The 19,176-nt window shown below is 44.0% G+C and overlaps 2 protein-coding genes across 2 annotated transcripts in view; both read left to right on the top strand.

Annotated features, from left to right (window-relative positions):
* UROC1 (urocanate hydratase 1) overlaps window positions 1–5,697 on the top strand; it is a 46,270-nt gene extending 40,573 nt beyond the window's left edge. Inside the window, exon 20 of the mRNA XM_009570910.2 lies at window positions 763–5,697. Coding sequence (XP_009569205.2) covers window positions 763–903 — 141 coding nt within the window. The 3' untranslated portion in view covers window positions 904–5,697. The remainder of the gene's footprint in view (window positions 1–762) is intronic.
* A 72-nt stretch (window positions 5,698–5,769) lies between these two features.
* ZXDC (ZXD family zinc finger C) lies at window positions 5,770–19,057 on the top strand. The gene is made up of 10 exons (XM_054076911.1): window positions 5,770–6,829; window positions 8,291–8,443; window positions 9,378–9,456; window positions 9,566–9,696; window positions 10,648–10,818; window positions 11,378–12,063; window positions 12,780–12,864; window positions 14,654–14,826; window positions 15,691–15,792; window positions 16,847–19,057. The coding sequence occupies exons 1-10, from the start codon at window positions 5,785–5,787 to the stop codon at window positions 16,931–16,933; spliced, it is 2,712 nt and encodes a 903-aa protein (XP_053932886.1). The 5' UTR covers window positions 5,770–5,784; the 3' UTR covers window positions 16,934–19,057.
* The last annotated feature ends 119 nt before the right edge of the window (window positions 19,058–19,176 follow it).

Genomic DNA, 19,176 nt, shown 5'->3' with positions numbered 1-19,176 from the left:
TCTGGCCGTTATTGCTATGATACTGGGAACTTATTAGCCTTACATTAAGCATATGCTTAAATATTTTGCTGAATTTGAACCGAAGCATTTTCTTTCTTGAACGCGTGAGTCTAAATATTTCAGAACTTGAGTTGCAATTTGTAATAGACGTTTATAATAGAGGAAAGCGCTTATTTCCTCTGTGCCAAATATTGTTATTTTTTCATCTGCGGAATCTTGCTTGTACACGGATCAAAATGCAGAGGCTTACTGTTAGAAGAAGGGCTTACCAGTTCCCTCGCTGTCCATAGTTTCAGCCTTGCGTGCTGGCAAAGAATGTGGCTCCTTGATTTTGTAGTTTGAAAATGCATTGAGTGACATTTCAATTTTTAAATATTTATCCCATTACAAAAGCACTGATTGCATAAATGATACTGTTACCTAAATCAAGTGCTAGTTTTACAGAGCTGGGAGAGAGGGCACAATTATTTTTAGTGAGAGAATTTTGCAAAGATTATAAGGTACCTGGCTCTGCCAACGCGATCTGTCCAGTGTTATGCTTCTGCATGAAAATGTACCAAGTCTACCCAAATACTACTCATAAAAATGAAGACGGCATTACGAAAATTACTTCCAAAGTCTGTAAGGAAACTACAATCTGGAAGAGGGCTGAAAGGTTTATTGTCGTGAAATTGTGTGCTGGTGTTTGCGCACAAGTGTGTAAGATGGAGGTGGCAAAACAAATGTATGGGTTTTACACTCACTGATTTTCTGGTCTGACAGGTTGCCAGACGCTGCTGGTCGGGTAATGACTATGCTTATGAAACGATCTGCCAAGCAATGAAAGAGAATGCCACATTGAAGGTGACTCTCCCTCACAAGGTCGTGGATGAGAACATCTTGGAGCAAGCTGTGAAAAATTAGGGGGTATTGCAAGTGCAATGATACTTTTGCAATTGCTTCCTTGTTATTTTGCTCTCTGGCCAAATGATAAAAGTCTTGCAAATGTCCCTTCTATGTGAGTTCTTTTTTTACCCTTTAGCTTGTTATCACAGACACATAAGGGGCCAACCTTATGTGTCTGTGATAGGTCCACTGATGTCAGGAACAGTCTTTTCATATTTGGAATAATGTTTGCAATAAGAAACTAATAAGAAACCAGAAGATCTAGAACCTCAATGCTGGCTGCTGCTTTTTAATGAATAAACATGGGCTACCACCCACTTGGATGCGAGTGATGCAATTAGTAAAGCATTATAACAAAATGATTATGTACTTTCCTTCTGAAATAAAACACAACTGATGTGAAACAAACTAAAGCACCAAAGACAAGACAGTCTGGGCTTCCTTCAACCAGTAGTTGATTATAAAGTAAAATAGAGAGAGGTCTTTTTGATCTCCCTCCTTTCTAGGAAGTATTAGGAAGGCATACAACCCATTGTGCCTAGTTGCAATGGAAAGAAACCTATTTTGCACCTGAACCTACTGTTACATTTGTGTTGCCAGTAATCAGCTGCAATGCTGAACCAAGAGTTGAGGCTTACTTTGAAACCCCAATGCACACACATATTGACAGATACATGCAGATGTATTTACACAAACATATTTTAGATACACATCTATATTTGTGTGTGTACAAAAATAATTCTTAGCTATGATGTCTCATACCAAGCATGGCCTCATTCAGACATGAACACAGAGCATCAGCAATCCCTTCCTCCAGTATGCACGTGATACTGGACTTCATCTGGTCTGTCACCAGTCTCCTTGGCACTGTACCTGTTACCCCTTGGAAGGCAAAGGGGTTACACAGGTAAATCTGCACTGGCTGCTCTGGATGAAGTCTGATGACAAGTCTTCTCAAGCAACTACACAACTGCTAGACCCTGTGGTACTTGCCAGGTGAGCACATTCTTTAACTCTATTGCCTCCAGTGCCAAGTAAAGGAAACCATTCATTTTGAATCACAAATTAGTTCTTTACTCTGTTCACGTACTATATCTGTCTCCAGATGAATAGCGAGAGCCTGGCATCTGCTTATAACTGAACCTTCTGTGAAGTGCAATCTGCGGTTCATTGGAATTGCTTTACATTATGGAAAAAAACACCCATGTTGCCAAGTTATGCGATTGAGATGTGAGTAGTTGTCAGCCAGATTTGACAGCCTTTGCTTTGGCATATGTTATGCATTACCTTTTATCAATAATCACACTGGACTGGGTCCAAAGTTACTACCTTTGTGTTGTACAAAATCACTCTAAGCCTTCACAGCCTAAAAGCACAAAGGAACTGTTTTGTCATGAGGAACAACCAGAAAATGTCTTTTCTGTACTAAGAAATGTAAAGCTGCTCCATAGATTCATTCTAATTCTGAGTTGAAAATCTGTCAAAGATGAAATGTTGAAGAAATAGCTACTATGAGCTCTTCATCCTCACATTTAGTACTGGAATACCTGCCAGTGTGCTTACCTTCACACCCCAGACAAAAAAGGAACATTTTATTCTTATAGAAGAAGAGTTTTACTCACCAGGGGACATAGCCTTGCAAGTACATCGGTGTTTATTGCCACTCAAGTCCCTGAGAGTTTCTAACTGTGGATTACTTGTCCAGTGATATAGAACTGGAAAGTATGAGCATAATTCAAGAGCTACTAGTTGAAGTTCAGATTATTAAATGTTTGACGATTAACTATGTAGCATGGGTAAGACAGAACAGGTAACAGAAAAGCAGTGAACTGATGAGCAGTTGGTCATATTTATGCCTATTCATGGTTTCTTTTAATGATGACGAATATATAGTTATGTGTGTATGTTTAAATCTTTCATCTTTTTACTGCATATTTCAAGCACTTAACAAATGTGAACTGAAGTTTACAATACCTTTAGGAGGTCACAGGGAAACAGTAACCTGTTACTGCCTAGGATGAAATAGTAGGTGATTTCCAGCACGCAGAAACCATAAACAAGACCAGCGTGAAGAATCCCTTTCTGAGTTCTGCTGAGCCTCATTTTATCTGTTCTCTGCTGGTTTGCAGAGAAGCTAGAACTGTGAATGGGCTATTGTTCTGTGAGGATGCTTATGTCATTTTTAGGTAGCCGACCTCATTGTTGGACAAACTCAATACAGGGAGGGCAGTCTCCAAGACATGCATCTCTAGGCATCGCGTCACGTCCAGACAGTGGATATGGACGCAGTGGATTTCTGTAGCAAAGTCTCAAGCTTGCCACAGGCTGAAGCATCCTTCCTATGAATCCTAGTACCCTAATGCTTTACTTAAAATGCAGGCACTTGTCCCCAAAAACTTGTGCCTTTTTGCAGATATATGCAAGAGCATAATTCATGTAGGACACTTGTATATCTGAAACCATGATGGTTTTTAAAGGTATTAAGCTGTTAGCTCTCCTAGTTACTGTCTTGTTGAATCTCTCCAGGCTGTTGCAAATGTAAGGGATTTGTGGCTTGTTTTTTTTTTCCTTTGAAGTCTGACATCTCTCAGCCTATGTGTTAAGCAATAAACTCGTGGGCAGATCTTTCTTTTCTTAGGTATATGAAGGAAGGTACTGCAAAGACCTCCATGAGAGATCAGTATGGTTAGGGGCAGCCAAGAACAGGAATGACCTACACCCAGCGATACTCAGCAGTGGGGTAAGGGAGATTTCAGGGGAGACTGGACTCTGCACAGATGGCTGTGAAAGTGCGCGGTGAAGCTCTGGGTGTACCAACAGCTCTGTGGCAAAAAGTACCAGCTTCCCTGGAGCTGTGGGTGCCTGGCCAGCAGTTTCTCGTCCTTGCTGTTGGAGTGGTGATGTTAAATTACTCAGTGGAAATGAGAAATAATTTACTCAGTGGAAGGATCACAGCACCATCTGCTGGGACTGGTGTCATTTCCATACCCAATACAGGATATTTTTCCCCTTTCCCTTAAGTATTAGAGAGCCAAAAGGCAGCTGAATGTTCTCCCAAAGAAAGATTTGCCTAAGGACAAAAAAAAAAAAATGTTTTATGCTAATGTGTAAATGCTGAATTTGTAGGGTATGGCAATTTTTTTTTTTTTTTTGGTCTGAGTTCAGTTGACTTCAGCATCAGTGCGTCATTGAAAAGCCTCTTTTCCACTCTCAATCTCTTCCTGTCTGTTTGTCTCTTTTCCCTTTCTCCTTCACAGCCCTCTCCTTGGTGCAGCACCACAGCACTCATCGCCCTCCTTCATTCAGGTCCACTTTCTCTGCAAGTCTGTCCTGGGTGATGGAGTGGCACAGCCATGCTCCGATCAGGCGATTCACACTGCTCAAGGCTGGGTCATAATGCTTTTTTTCATTTTTCCACAGAAAGTGCACTGGATATTTTGCTGAAGTATTTACGTATTGCAACTCTCTAACTGTGGCTGCACACTTGGAATTGCTCTGCTCTGGCATAGCTTCTTCCTTGCTCTTAACAGGAATAAACAGATAGCAGGAGTCATTTTGGTGCTTGGGATTATTCTGCTATGCCACTTTAGCTAGCGAGTGGAATTAAAGCTACAAAAATTGCAGTTTATGACTGCCACCAGCAAGCCGTCCTGTTTAGAGCCTTTAGGGTTTAAAAGGGAAGCCTTATGAGGAGTGGCTCAAGTCACTGTCTGTTCAGCCCGGAGGAGACCAGGGGGAGACCTTACAGCAGCTTCACAAGGGGAGGAGGAGCAGGAACTTATCTCTTCTGTCTGATGGCCAGTGATAGGGCAAGAGAAGCTCAACATGAGCCTGAGAAGCTTGACATGAGCCAGCAATGTGCGCTTGCAGCCCAGAAGGCCAACTGTATCCTCGGCTGCATCAAAACAAGTGTGGCCAGCAGGTTGAGGGAGGGGATTCTGCCCCACTATTCCTCTCTTGTGAGACCCTATCTGGAGTAGCGTGTCCAGTTCTGGAATCCTCAACATAGAAGGATATGGAGCTGTTGGAGCGGGGCCAGCGGAGGGCTAAGGGGATGATTGGAGGGCTGGAGCACCTTTCACACAAGGAAAGGCTGAGAGATTTGGGGTTGTTCAGCCTGGAGAAGAGAAGGCTCCGAGGAGACCTTAGAGTGACCTTCCAGTACCTGAAGGGGCTCCAGGAAAGCTGGAGAGGGGCTGTTCACAAAGGCTTGGGGGGATAGGACGAGGGGCAATGGGTATAAACTGCAGAGGGGCAGATTTAGGCTGGACATAAGGAAGAATTTCTTCACCATGAGGATGGTGAGGCACTGGCCCAGGTTGCCCAGGGAGGTTGTGGCTGCCCCATCCCTGGAGGGGTTCAAGGCCAGGTTGGATGGGGCTTTGGGCAGCCGGATAAGGTGGGATGTCCCTGCTCATGGCAAGGGGGTTGGAACTGGATAATCTTTAAGGTCCCTTCCAACCCAAACTATTTTATGATTCTAAGAGGGAATGGCAGGAAGATGTTCCAGGGGGAGTTTAGGTTGAGTATAGGGAAAGCTTCTTCACCCAGTGGATGGTAGAGCGCTGGGACGGCTCTCCAGGGCAGCAGTCAGGGCATCGAGCCTGGTAATAGCCACAAAGCATTTGGACAATGCCCTCAGGCACGTGGCGTGAACGTTGGGGCTGTCCTATTCAGGGACAGGAGCTGGACTCGATGGTCCTTGTGGGTCCCTTCCACCGCGGGTCATTCCCCGATACCCGGGCCTCCCAGCCCCGTCCGTAACTCCGCTCTCCGGGTTTCCCGTGCGCCTCCCCCGCCGCTCCCACTCCGTGACTCCGGGCTCCGCGTTTCCCTATCGCCCCGCGCCGGCCCCGCCCCGCGGCTCCGGTTTCAGCCGCTGCTACAGGGACCCCCAAGATGGAAACGCAGGGGCTGCCCGCCGCGGAGGCGGCCCGGGCCCGGCCCGGCGCCCAACATGGCGGCCCCGCCGCGCCGCCCGCCGCCCCGCGCCGCCCGCCGCCCGACTGGGACCCGGCGGCGCCGCCCGCCTCCTCCTCCTCCACCGCCGGCACGGCCGCGTCGGGCCTCTACGTGAGCTTCCCGGTGCTGCTGGTGGAGGAGAAGCCGGAGTCCGGCGCGGCGCCCGGCCCTTGCGCGCCGCCGGCGGGGCCCACGCCCGACAGCGACGGGGTCCTGCTCGTCCTCAACGTGGTGCCCGGCGCGGCCGAGGGCGGTGGCGACGCGGGGCGCGCCCGGCCGTGCCCGCCGCCCGCCGAGCCGCCCGAGGAGGCCCCGAGCTCCGCGCCGCCTGCTCCTCCTCCACCTCCTCCTCCTCCTCCTGCTCCCGCGGGCGATGCCGGGCCCGAGGACGGCTCGTTCTCGGGGACCATCACCATCAACAACCAGAGCCTGGTGGTGCGCATCGAGAACGGCGTGCTCACGCTGGGGCCGGGCGCCGAGCAGCCCGCGGGCTCCGCGCCGCCGCCTCCTCCTCCGCCGCCTCCTCCTCCCCCCGCCGAGCCGCGGCCGCGCTCCCCGCCCGCTTTCCCGTGCCCGGAGCCGCGCTGCGGCGAGGCTTTTCCCCGCAAGCAGCAGCTGCGGCTGCACCGGCTGTCGGCGCACGGAGGAGGAGGCGGCGGCGGAGGGGACGAGGGTCGCGGGGCGGCTCGGCCGTTCGGCTGCCCGGTGCCCGGCTGCGCTTGGTCGTTCGCCACGGCGTATAAACTGCGGAGGCACCTGCACTCGCACGACAAGCTTCGACCTTTCGCCTGCGCCGCTCCCGGCTGCTCCAAGCGCTTCACCACCGTCTACAACCTGCGGGCTCACAGCCGCGCCCACGAGCAGGAGGCGGCGCACAAGTGCGAGGCGTGCGGGCAGCGATTCCCCAGCGCCGCCCGCCTCGCCGCCCACCGCCGCCGCAGCCACCTGGAGCCCGAGCGGCCCTACCGCTGCGACTTCCCCGGTAAGATGGGCTCTGTCGCTCGCCTCCCTGCGAACAAAGGGCTGCAAAGATGATCCGGGGGCTGGAGCGCCTCCCGTGCGAGGACAGGCTGAGGGAGTTGGTCTCGTTCAGCCTGGAGAAGGCTCCGAGGAGACCTTAGAGGGACCTTCCAGTACCTGAAGGGGCTGCAAGAAAGCTGGAGAGGGGCTGTTCACAAAGGCTGTGGGGATAGGACGAGGGGCAATAGGTATAAACTGGAGAGGGGCAGATTTAGACTGGACATAAGGAGGAATTTCTTCACCATGAGGATGGTGAGGCACTGGCCCAGGTTGCCCAGGGAGGTTGTGGCTGCCCCATCCCTGGAGGTGTTCAAGGCCAGGTTGGATGGGCCTTGGGCAGCCTGAGCCAGTGGGAGGTGTTCCTGCCCATGGCAGAGGTTTGGAACTGGATGATCTTTAAGGTCCCTTCAAAGTCCCTTCCAACACAAACTATTCTGTGCTTCTGTGAAGCAATGGCACCTTGGCTTGTATCAGAAACGGTGTGGCCAGCAGGTCCAGGGTGGTTATTCTGCCCCTGAACTCTGCACCGGTGAGACTGCACCTCAAATTCTGGGTTCAGTTCTGGGCCCCTCACTATAAGAAGAGCAACAAAGCTGGTGAGAGGGCGGGAGAGCAAGTCTTAGGAGCAGTGACTGAGGGAACTGGGGTTGTTTAGCCTTGAGAAGAGGAGGCTGAGGGGAGACCTTATTGCTCTCTACAACTACCTGAAAGGAGGTTGTAGAGAGGAGGGAGTTGTCCTTTTCTCCCAATGACAGGGGACAGGACAAGGGGGAATGGCCTGAAGCTGCACCAGGTGAGGGTCAGGCTGGACATCAGGAAAAACTTTCTCACAGAAAGGGTCATCAGGCACTGGAACAGGCTGCCCAGGGGTGTGGTTGAGTCATGATCCCTGGAAGTGTTTAAAAGACCGGTAGACAAGGTACTCAAGGATAGGGTTTAGTGGCAGATAGGAATGGTTGAACTCGATGATTGTAGAGGTCTTTTCCAACCTAGTGATTCTACGATTCTATGAACAGCTGGCCCGAGAAAGGCTGGGAGCCCTTCTCTTGAGTCCATGCTGCGGCTCTGCTCACTTTTCCTCCCTGCTGCCCCTCTGTCCCCTTTCCAGAGAAATACGCTTTTTGTGATAGTAACTTGTATCGATGCGAGGTTCTGTGACGGTCCCTCGCTAAAAGTTGCAAGGGAGAGAAGAATGCCGTTTTTCCTCATTCAGTTTCATATCAAGCTGATGTGCCGTTTCTGTTCTCTTCCCAGGCTGTCAAAAATGTTTATCGCAGTGAGGGCTTTAATGATTCTGTGAGAGAATCAATGAGAGCCTTAATGATATCTGTGGAGGTCCCTCACTGAAAGTTTTGAGGAAGAAAAAGAACACAGTTTTCTTGATTTGTATCAGGCTGATGTGCTGTTTCCCTTCTCTTCCCAGGCTGTGAAAGAACATTTATCACAGTGAGTGCATTGTTCTCCCATAATCGAGCCCATTTCAGGGAGCAAGAGCAGTTCTCCTGTTCATTTCCTGGCTGTAACAAGCAGTATGACAAAGCCTGCCGACTGAAAATCCACATGAGGAGTCACACAGGTATTCATGAGAGTGGCTTGTAGCTGGGGAAACACATGGAAGATAATACGTGGAGAGCAGACTCCAGTTTGCTGGAAAAAATGAAAGTCATGAAGGGAGAAAGGGTGACGAGGTATTTGAAGTCAGTGAAAATATTTGATGCTTGGCCTTCTTGGGAGGGGCTATGGGTCAACTGAATGGTCTTGCCAAATGCGAAGTAGCTATGGACATGCAAAGCTGTGGATCCCTTCAGAAAAATTATCCCAGCTCTATTCCCAAGATCATAGACATTGAAAACGTTGTCTGAATTGTAATCTTAGTCAAAACAAACAGCTGAAAACTCTCAGAATATGTAAAATACATGTACCAAGGTTTGAAACTGCAAGAAGATAAATTTCAACTCAGGCAAGCACTACTGACTTGCAAGGACCACAGCTAAGCTGAAATCCAGCCTTGTAGTGTTTTAAGGACAATTATGTGTACTCTCCACTGGCCTCTGTTTTTCTGTTTTCATGACTTTACAGTGTGCGGTTTGGGTTTTTTATGTGTCACTTTTGTTACGTGCAAGTTCATAGATGTGATGCAAACTAGCTTCACATACTTCAGTGTTGTAATCAACATATAATCACAGGTCAGGAAAACAAAAAACATGTCAGCTGTGTATGTTTTGAATAATATTGTTATTGGAGCACCTTCAAGATGGCTCAGATTGATGAGATGGATTAATAATTATCTATCCTGCCTGTTGTGTAGGGAAAGATGCAGTGGCTTTGAGTTAAAGAGATTCAGATTGTACAGTCAGGAAGGGGCAGCCCAGTACTCCATAGGGAATTGCAGGAGAGGGTGCTTGAGTCTTCTTGTCTTAAATTAATTCAATTTTAGCAGCTCTTGAGATGTTCTTGTAGCAGCGGGTATTTTTGTATTAGACTATTAATATAACTTTTCTTTGCTTAAGGTGAAAGGCCTTTTCTCTGCGACTTTGAAGGTTGTGGCTGGTCTTTCACCAGTATGTCCAAGCTGCTGAGACATAAAAGGTAGCCTTTTCTGATTATACTGTCCTAAGTCACTTGCTGTTTGTTTTTCTTCCAGTACTTGTGCAGCAGCTGATTTAATCATTCCAATGACGATTTCCTTCCCTTGTAGGAAACACGAAGATGACAGGAGGTTTACATGCCCAGTAGAAGGCTGTGGGAAGTCCTTCACAAGAGCAGAACATTTAAAAGGCCACAGTATAACTCATCTTGGTACAAAACCATTTGAGTGTCCAGTAGAAGGTATTGTTCAACTGTTGTATATGTTAACAGGTAGTCAGTGTGTATATTGTCTGAAGATTGTGTGCCTTTTCCCAGAATGCAAGCTTGTTACAGGATTGGAGTGATTTAGAGTGTGTGTTCTAATAGAGTTTGAAGAGGTAAAACTAAACGGAAGACTTCGTAACTGAATGAATGATCATTCTCAAATTTAGGGATTGTGGAGGAAAGGCTGATTCATGCTCTAGCTTGTGGTTTATTTTTTTTTCCCTTTATGATGAGCAGGACTACTTTATTCTGGAAAATCCTTCTGATATTCAGTTGTTGTAGCTTGACTTTTTCACTTGATTAATCAGAAGTAATGAGGAGTGGTCCTGTCCAACACCTTCAAGGCCATGTTTTACTGTGGTGACATGTCACCTCAAGTGTTTGGTGTTGCGCTGTGGTAGTCTCTGCTTCTGGGATGGTGGATGGCTGTGTGAGTGGTGTCTGTTGTGGTCATACCGGAGCCTCACTGATGCTCTCTGGGTTTCTTAGCACTAACTTCATCACTTCAGTAGAACTCCAGGAACAAAGACTTCGGGTCTAATCTGGAATGCTCTGCTTCAGAAAGTAAAGTTCTACTTGATGATTGTTTCTCCTTTTAATGTTGTGATGCAGTTTACCTTTATGTTGTGATGCAATTGCGATGACAAGTTTACCTTTAAAATGCCATAGCAGGGAAAGGTTGTGTGTTACGCAGAATGACTTGAGAGTTTCTTGTTGTTGAGCTATCCTACCCACTGAGATGTCTTTGATGTAAAACAAGGAAATATGTGTATGTCTTTCTTCTGATTCCTCTGGATGTATGCACAGCCAATGCAAAATAGCAAACAGAGCTATGCAGAGCCACTCTGATTTGTTTGTTAAGATGCTAAATATGAACATCTAATTGAAATTAAATGAAACTTTAAAGCCTTGTTTATCTTTTTGCAGGCTGTTGTGCAAAATTTTCGGCTCGAAGTAGTTTGTATATTCACTCCAAAAAACATCTTCAGGATGTGGACTCATTAAAGACTCGTTGCCCTGTATCCAGCTGTAATAAATTGTTTACTTCCAAACATAGTATGAAGACACACATGGTCAAACAGCATAACTTCAGCCCAGGTATTTATTTCAAACTACAGGAGGTTGCGATGGGAAGACTAAATGTTTTAAGGGAAACGTAATTACTGATGTTGAAATCTGAGCTGCATTGATATGAGTGGCAGAATCATCACTGAGACTGGGATTGGGTTTTCTCCCCATAAAATTTTCAGTGGCACCTGTGACTGAGCATCAGAACGTGAGACTTCAGCTTGACCTCTATGAAATTGTGAGAAATTGCAGCTTTTTTGAATGAGTAGAGATTGTCCTCCATTCCATGTGTAAAATATGAGCAAGCACTTCTTTTTGCACTCCTTTTTACAATCCTCTACAACCTAACTTGGTCTGACTGCCTTGGTGTAATCTTTTGACAAGTGCTTTTGTAACTGAAATTTCTCAATGAAGGAGGGAACTTGTTTTGGTAAGCTGCTTTTTCTTAGACCTGTTTTCAGGGAAGTTGGGAAATGTTTTGGTAGGCTGAGAAACTTTAGTTTTAAGTGTCCTCCTTTTGATCATTCATATTTTTCCTACTTATTGTCTGCTGAAAGGTCTATCTTGGAACCAAATCCTTCTCTTTCAGATCTCCTAACTCAGCTTGAGGCAACCAGCTCGCTCACGCCCAGCAGTGAACTCACTAGTCCGGGACAGAATGATCTCAGCAACATAGACCTCGTATCCCTGTTCTCCAACGTGTCTAGTAACAATTCTGGAATTGCAACAGACATGGCGTTAGTGAACTCTGGAATTGTCACGATTGATGTTGCTTCAGTGGGCTCAACACTCGGAGGAAACCTGCCTGTCAGTAACAGTTCTTTAAGCCAGGCAGTCGATCCCTTGATACTGGTGGCTAGCAGTGATATGCCGCAGAGCCTGGACAGTTCTCTCTTGCTGGGAACCAGTACAACGGTTCTACAGCAAAGCACTTTAAATTTGGATGATGTACAGACTGTCAATGCAGAAGCCTTGGGTTCACTAGCATCTCTGTCGATGAGGAATTCCAGTCAAGATGTGCACGGCTTGACATCCAGCAATAATTTGACGATCGACACAGCCACTTTGACTCCTTCTAGTAGCCTTGGTGGTACCAATGTGCCTGAGTTACTAACACCGACTAAAGTTGAACGGAATTTGCTTCCTAGCTCAGATGTTGTTGGTCAAAAAGAAGGCAGCAAAGTAGTGACGCAGTTTGTCTTCTCCAATCCTCCAGGGAGCTACAGTGCACAGAAAGAAATGGATCTTGGCACAGTGACTGGCGGCTCATTTTTGGTATGCAGTAACTGTATTAATTTTACCACTTGTTGACTGAGACACCCTGAATTTGGTGATAGTCATTGCTACTTATGTGTTGCAGGGAGAAATTTCTCTCAGGTCTTGCAGATCATGTTGTTTGGCTTTTTTGGTGAATGATGTAGAATGTTTTGTTGAATAATGTGGTGTCAGAAGTAGATTCAGTACAGTGAGAAGTTCTCTTAAGAAATACTGGAATTCTGATGAGGGAGAGTTAAAGGAGAATCTTTCAAAATAAGGGATTAAAAAGTAAGTGGCCATCAGTCTGAGGATGAAACAGAATTTACAAGAATACACAAGAAAACCTGGTATGTCTTGTACATTTCATTCCAGGGAAAGATTTGGGTTGGCAGAGTTCCTGAAACATTTTCATCTGGGTTCTCCTGCCTGTTTAAGTTCTGCTTTACTGTGTAGCTGCAGACTTTTACTTTGTAACATAAAGTTATGTTTACACTGCTAAAATCTGAACACATATAAGTGTGGAGCTAACTTCTTTTTGCCTTGAACTCTAGGTATGGAGTACATACAAGGAATTAATTGAAACTCTCATAGAAGAGCATGGGAAAATAGAATTCAGTGTTAGTAGTGTAAAAGATAGCTGCAGCTTAAAACTTGGTCTGTGTTCATTGTCTTGGTTTGGTTTGTTCTTGCATGCAAAAAACTTTGCATCTCTTGGCTTTTTTTTTTTTTACTAGGAGAGCAGTGGGTCTGCAAGAACAGATTACAGAGCCATTCAACTCGCCAAGAAAAGAAAACAAAAGGGGAGTGGGAGTGGCACAGGTGAGAAGCCATTAATTTTGTTAAATTTACTAAATACAATTGTTTAGGGGGTTTGCAGTGAAATAGGAGCAGGTATCTACGTGCATTCTTGAATATACAATGCGGTTTATTGTTAGTTAAAATAATTATGCGTGTGTTGTACCATCTGTTACTTAGGATAATCATATTCTGTGGAATATCAAATTCATATTAAGTTTACAAAGAAATCTGCAGCATGTGTTTCATGATTGTTAATAAGACACTATCCCTTCATCTCTTTATCTGCTTTTTATTTTCTTAATAGAACAACAAAAAAAATAAAGGTCACACATGTTTTCTGTTGTTTATGCTTTTGGTCTTGCCTAGTGGGTTCTCATTTACTCAGGACAGATAATGAAAATATCAGCTGCACTTATTTTGCTTCTGTGTTTCAGTTAGTAGCAGTGTGTATGCAGTGTTAAGGAATTTATTTCTTAGTTATCCGGAAATACTCAAACCTGTATCTTAGATTTTAACCTTGTAGTGAGTTCTTATGCAGGGTGAGATTTTAGGTCGTGGTGTCAGATGTGTCCTTGTTCTCCTAATCTGTAGTTTGACTCAGAACTGTCTGATTTGAATTAAAGACTGTTACTTTGTCAGCTCAAACATGGTCCATGGCACAATAGACTTGCAGAAGCTCAGGCGTTTGAGCTGTGTCTGCCCTTGGGTGGAATAACATATAGTTTAGTTCTTCCTTGCTGTCTCTTAATAAATTCCACATCTGAAAATCGAGGGAATAATTTTTAAGGTGAGTTAAGAGGCTAGTTCTGAATTGTACACTGTCCTGTTTCTGTATTTGTAAAAGGCATACCTGCATAAATTCTGTCTGGTTCAGTAAATCATCTCACCAATGGATGACTGCTTTATGAAGCTAGTTCTAAGTATTATCGAATGTGCATGCCTCATCAAATATGTGTTTTGAACATAAACTTAAAAAGATGGTTGCACTTAGTCTGCAAGTCTCTTAAAATGACCTCTGAAAATTTCTATTTATGTTTCTACCCCAGACTCCCAGTAGTCCACTTTGCACCAGCTGTGGCCTTAATGCCACTGTGTGCCTCTCAAAGTGTTGTAGAGTCTTGTATTTCTAATTGGTTTAACTAGGTTGAGTGACCCCTGTAGAGGGAAGTTCAGTGTTTTAAAAAGTTATTCAAGCCTTTTATTTACTTTAGATTTAAAAGAGCAAAACGAAACGCTTGAAACAGCTGACAGGATTGTATCCTTACATTTATTTTTGTTAAGTTTTTCAGCTTGTGATACAAGCAGCTGGTTCATCTTGTTTTAAACTGAAAAATGCTTAAGATTGTGGCAGTTGTAGTTCTGTAGCCCATTCTACCTAACAGTCCTTGAAATATTTCTGGAAATAGATGAGCTTAGCTATGCTCTTTTTAAGTTTGAAAAAATGATATGCATGACTTCTTAGGAAATGAGCTGGAAAATTAAAAATAGAAAATCCAATTCTACTTCCTATTTCGTGTAACTCCAGAAATACAGAGATATTTCTGTGCTACTGCAGGGGTGAGCCCTAAGCCTAGCAGTTTGTGATATGGTTTTGATGGCATTCGTGTAAAAAGATGCTCAATCAGAAGCTGGAGATCATCAGCTGATTGCTGCCTGCCCTTTTAGCAGTTATCACGTGGCGCCTGATTATATTGCACTGTTCCAGGCATTGTTGTGTCCTATAAATAACTGCATAAAGTTGAAAAATACTAGCAGGAAACTTTGGCAAATTGCTTCTGACAATCTAAATATTAAAATTGCTTTCATTTAGGGGCATCTGGCTCTGGTCAGAGGAAAAGCAAGGGTGGTAAAGTAAGCCCCACCAACTTCTCATCATCCACTTCTGGCAGTCGACTGGGTGGCAACATAGTTCTGCCAAACGGAGGCCTGACAATAAGGGACCCTGCCATCGGAGCCCAGTACGTGCAAATTCAGCTTCTTCAGGTAAGTACTGAGGAGGAAAAACATGCTCATCTTCTCTGTTACCTAAACTGGCACGTTTATGGAAGAATCTGGCTACCTGTGAACTCAGATACGACTGCCCCTACATGGGATCGTGAGATCTGCCTATGTACTGTGTCCATTAATGCATTTGTCCACAAGAAGCACTTTTCTGGGAAGTTTATATGAAATTGGCTTTAAAGAATCTAGAAACACCTGAAAACGGAGCCGGTTCAATCATACAACTGCTGGGGTCCAAACAGGTGTATTGTGGAGATGGGTAAGATGTTTTTATTTGGTTTTGTACTAATAGTCAATCCAGCCTGGAACATATGGGTACTGTAACTGCAGGGAACATCGTTTTCAGCTTCTTAGGCTGAATACAATTGATGAAGGAAGCACTGTGGTGGAATGAAGAGTTTTAGCAAACTCTCATTTTGTATGTGAGAGCTGTGATCCTTCAAGGGCTGCAGAATTTCCTAGTTTGGACAGGCAGTTAGAAGAGCAGCAAAACAGATGCTACATTCCTATCCCAACATATGGGGTAGTTTTTCTTGCAAAAGGAAAGGATTACTAATATGCATTAACTTGGGAGGTGCTTGTCAGTGTGACTTTTTCCTCTAGTCTCTTTCTTGTCACCCTTCCCCACAAATTCTTGTATTATTCCACCTCTTTCTCACTTACAAGGTAAATGAGACTGACATGAAAACCTTCCTGCAAAATGAAGTTTCAGCCTAAACCGTCATTTCTCTAAACTGTTGAAATAAAGCTTAAGATTTTTTAAAATTGTGAGGCAGAGTGAAATTTACCATATTGTGCTGAGGTGCTTGAGGGTCTTGTAACTGCATCGTGTTTCTGCATTTATAGGATGATTCCCCAGGAGAGGGAGATTTGCCCTTTCAACTGAGCTCTCAGTCCTCTTCATCACATTCTCAGCTCACAGTGGATTTACCTGTTCACATACTTCAGGTACAACACATCAGAACCATTGGGTTTTATTGCTTAGCTTGAAAGTGAAGACTGTTTACTATGAACACTGGTGTTTTGCCTAATGAAAATGCCTAATGAAAATAGAGATGGGATCCACTGGCAGTTTAATTTCACTTACAAGAAGTAGTGAGAGGAAACCTGCACTGCAAGATTTATCTCATGTATGTTAGCAACCTTTGACATGTCATAGGTGGTTGTTTTTCTTCCTTGTTACTGAGTAATGAGTAACTAAATGTTACTCATTTATTACTGAAGTGCCCCATCCTTGTTTTCCTGATCCCATCCTGGAGAGATTAAGCAGGTCAAGAACAGGGGTCAGAATTGGTATGTGACAGGCTACAGGAAAGGTGAGAACTGGGAAATGAAGTCTTGAGCCAGGATTTCAGAGTGGTGTCTATAAAGGAATGACAGTAAGATCAAGAAGGCTGCTTGGTTCTACAGTCTTTGGTTTCACTACTTGCTCTTGTTAACTGCTGAGTGTCTGTTGTTTAAACTCAAAGTTTTGTATAGCTTCTTGCGTAAGCATTTTGTTATCTGCTTTTTGGTAATCTGTATATTAGTGAGTAGGAGCAGCTGAGAACCAGGTAGCAATGAATAATTAGCGTGAACATAAATCGCGTTTTCTACTTGACTGTGCGGGGCTTTGGTTTTGATAAACTCTGCAGTGCAATTATTCGTACCAAATGTGCTTCTCCTGGATGAAAAATAATGCTATTGTATTTAGAGGAGCACCCTACTGTGATAAACATAGAAATACAAAAAGAGTACTAGGTTTGCTGGCCACGTTAGAGAGTTAATAGCTGCAAAGCTAATAGTTGGTGATTTTAAATTTATCTCTACTAGTAATGCTCATCTGAAGTGTTCCAAAGAGAAACATTAGCAGCACTGTTTGAGTGGAAGTAGGAAAGCAGCATATTTCCTCTAAACCATTCAAATAATTTCTCTGGTGTTGGATAAATGTCAATGTAATCTTACTGCTAAGTGTTAAAAGTACTAGAGGTGAAAGCACTGAACTGTCTGCTTGCTTTAACAGGAACCACACAATTCAACTGAAGATGATGCAGGTTCTGATAACTCTCAGTTCACTGGAAGCACAATAAACTTACAGGATCTGGAATGACCATTACTAACAACAGTTACTTGAAAACAAATTGGGCAATCATGCCTTGACATAGTGAGATAACTGTGGGTCTTTTTCCAAGGAAAATATGAAAACCAGGACTACTGGATGATAGTTTTACTCTTTGCAGTTTGCTAAAGACAGTTGCAGCTGAAAGATTTTATTAAAAAAATGTAAATCCCACTTGATGTGCCTGTGTAAGATACCTTGTCTGCCTAGTGGCTGGAGAGGCTCAGGCAGACTGCTGTACAGTGTTGTTTCAGGGAGAAGTACTGTATTAAACTTCAAACTGAGGTAATATTTACTGTTTTCACAGGAAAGCAAGTATTCTACAGCTAACAAGTACAAATTTATAATCCTGCCTACAGCAGTTAAAATTTTCCCTCTGTTGGTCTCCTGCTGGAGCCAGAGACATTGAGGAATTAAGCTAAAATTTGCAGGTGTTTTCCACATACAAAAAGATATTTGTTTCGGCCCCTGTGTTTTGGCAGAAACCTGGAATAAAGTGTCACATGTAACAAAACTAATTTCCTATACCATGAAAATGAGATGCTCTAAAATCTTTGTTTTAGAAAGCTAGATTCTAAATGTTAACTTAGCTGTGAATCAGTTTGTAGCTCATGTTGAGTTTCTCCCTTTCCTTTTCTTGCGTCCCAAATATTTTGCTGAATTCTTCCAGCAAAACCTGAAAAAGAAAACTGCAATAGAACTGTGCTCACTGTAAGTGATTAGCTAAGAGTCCAACAGCATCTGAGAGAGGTTCATTTTATCTTTGTGTTCCCTTTTCTGGGAGGAATGTCGACCGTCACAAATTTAAGCACCTTGATTTTATTTCACTTGTAAAATGCTGCCAAGTTGCCTGTAAACTGGCCACTATATTTTTATTTCGTAGAGGGGTTTTGGGTTTTTTTTCAATTGAACACTGTTAACACTTGTTCTTTATTGATGTCCCAGATTGTCACATGCATGTGGAGCTTCCGGCTGGTTTACAGAATATGCAGTTGTCAGAGTATTCTGTGAGGGGAAAAAATTGTTACCTAGGAGGATTTGTCCCACTGAAAAACTGCAGTTTCTCTTGGGGGCGGGGGGAGAGGTTGTATGTACTGTACTTATCTGAATTGCAGACATCTAAATAAGTATAGGGTTATATAGGAAAAAAAAAACCCCTTTGATTACATTTTATGGTAGTAATTTAAATGTTTCTTATGGTGATGTACTGAATGCCTATAAAATTATGTATAGGAGTTTGATAAAAGGGTGTATGTACTGGTTTTTATTCTCAATGAGGTGTGTATGTATGCACGTATGTATTTTTTTTACAAGATAAGATAATGTCATGCAGAAGAACATTGTGATCTTTCTAATCTTGCACATATTTATTTATTTTACAGTTATACTGATGTTGAATTCACACGAGGTCATTCAGAAATGCTTTTACTTCCTGTGCCTTTTGAACTATGTATGTGTCCAGATAAATACTTCTTTGGTTAAAGACTTGGGGAGAAAAAAAGTATGCAGGTTACATTCAACTTCAGATCCTGATTTGTAGGCAGTATTTTATCCTCTGGTTGAACCAGTTTTATTTTTCTATCTAGCTTAATTGAGCATTGAGGTCTCTCTGTTCCTCTCATCCTGAATTTACAGCTTATGCCTAGGGAATCTCTTAACCCTCTCAGGTTGGGTTTCCAAGCCAAACTAATTGGTAGATGTAGTCTTCTACCTGGTAGATGCGACTACAGCATGGAGTCCACTCCTGAGAGGTAGAAGGGTTGAGGAGGAATCCTGCTGAAAGGGGATTACTGGGTGTTGTGCTAGTGGTCACCACAGTCTCCCTGGAAGCTGAGACACCTCGAGCTCCCAATGTCTGCATTGTGCTGTTCTCAAGGACCATACCAGTTCTTAATCTATTAAAACAGCCAAGGAACACTCCATCTTTTTATGGGACTTGCAACCGAATCTTTTTACTTCTGAAAATGTATCTCACTCAGCTTTGTAAGTGAATGTAAAGTGCTAACCTCTTGGGGCTGAAAATTGGATCACTTGGCTTGAACTCCATTGCTGGCAATGGATACCTGAAGAACTGCTGGTGCAAAAGGGTTAATAAAGCTTTTTTTTTTTTATGGTCATTTTGTCACTTGGTATTGTTCATTGTGTGGATGCATCTGACAGAGCTAATTGTTAGCATCTTGATTTCTTCAGAGCTGCTGGTTTTCCTTCACTGTGTCTTCCCCACAGTAGTGGGG

The sequence above is a fragment of the Cuculus canorus genome, chromosome 11 (genome assembly GCF_017976375.1).
Source record: "Cuculus canorus isolate bCucCan1 chromosome 11, bCucCan1.pri, whole genome shotgun sequence".
NCBI classification, from domain to species: Eukaryota; Metazoa; Chordata; class Aves; order Cuculiformes; family Cuculidae; genus Cuculus; species Cuculus canorus.
Note: the sequence above shows the minus strand (reverse complement) of the source record. Positions and strands in the feature narration are given on the sequence as shown.

Bases quoted from the DNA above. Each gene is read 5' to 3' on its own strand.
- ZXDC (XM_054076911.1), top strand. From the start codon at position 5,785: ATGGAAACGCAGGGGCTGCCCGCCGCGGAGGCGGCCCGGGCCCGGCCC. The intron at 6,830-8,290 runs GTAAGATGGGCT...TTCTCTTCCCAG, and splicing joins CTACCGCTGCGACTTCCCCG to GCTGTGAAAGAACATTTATC. The intron at 9,457-9,565 runs GTAGCCTTTTCT...CTTCCCTTGTAG, and splicing joins AAGCTGCTGAGACATAAAAG to GAAACACGAAGATGACAGGA.